The 926-nt window shown below is 42.9% G+C and overlaps 1 protein-coding gene across 1 annotated transcript; it reads left to right on the top strand.

The window, feature by feature from the left end:
• Nucleotides 1–93: 93 nt before the first annotated feature.
• On the top strand, nt 94–797 carry LOC111672897 (serine/threonine-protein kinase ATR-like; the record flags this gene model as incomplete). Its single annotated transcript, XM_023430482.2, has 3 exons — nt 94–260; nt 382–546; nt 671–797. Coding segments are annotated over 3 exons (428 nt in total), but the record flags the coding sequence as incomplete, so codon positions are not given.
• Nucleotides 798–926: the final 129 nt, after the last annotated feature.

The raw sequence follows: 926 nt of genomic DNA on the forward strand, positions 1-926 counted from the left end.
GATGAACCGTATGTAAGTGAATTTCCCGTTGTTCTTCACTAACCTCCATCTTTTAATAATGCTTTAATGCAAAACTAAAATGTGTCATCCCAGAGAGTGGGGATTATCAGCGAGTGGTGGCCTTCCTGAAGGGTATTCCACAGGACGTTCTGGCCAAGGCTTCTCTACGATCCAAAGCATACACTCGCGCCCTCATGCACTTTGAAGCTTACATACTAGAAAATAAAGAGAACATCCAGGACCATCTCACCTTCCTGCAGGTCAGTGACAGTGTAGAGAACTGAAAATGTCACTTTTATAAATCCTTGCTGATACATTTTGATAGTTTACAACATGAGTCATCTGAATGTATGACGTGTGTTTTACTATTGGCTGCTGCAGACACTGTATGCTGCAATGCATGAGCCTGATGGAGTGAGAGGGGTGAATGCCCTGAGGAGGGAGGAGCCGTCGCTACGGGAACAGATACTGGAGCATGAGAGCATTGGACTGCTCCGAGACGCCACCGCCTGCTATGACCGTGCTATACAACTGGAGTCAGACCAGGTACACACACACACACACACAGATCACCATTTTTGTCTGTTTTTGTATTATTGTTTATATTAAGCAATACATCTTTCTTGAATTCTCTCCCTATTTGATCATTTTCATGTCCCTTTGTTTATAGATTGGTCACTATCACGGGGTCATGACCTCTATGCTCGGCCTGGGACAGCTCTCCACTGTCATCACTCAGGTTAATGGAGTACTGGCGAACAAGTGAGAGAAACACACAGACACATCAATGTTTGTCAATCATGGCCCAGATTCCTCACTAGCAGTAATGTTTAAGGAAAGTTAAACCCACTTTAAATCAATTGTTCATCATGATGTTCATGTTAAACTCTACTGATGGTTTCTTAACTAACTACTTAACTACTTAA

This window comes from Seriola lalandi, unplaced genomic scaffold, assembly GCF_002814215.2.
Source record: "Seriola lalandi dorsalis isolate HSWRI2012SDOR001 ecotype SW California unplaced genomic scaffold, Sedor1 jcf7180002009208, whole genome shotgun sequence".
NCBI classification, from domain to species: Eukaryota; Metazoa; Chordata; class Actinopteri; order Carangiformes; family Carangidae; genus Seriola; species Seriola lalandi.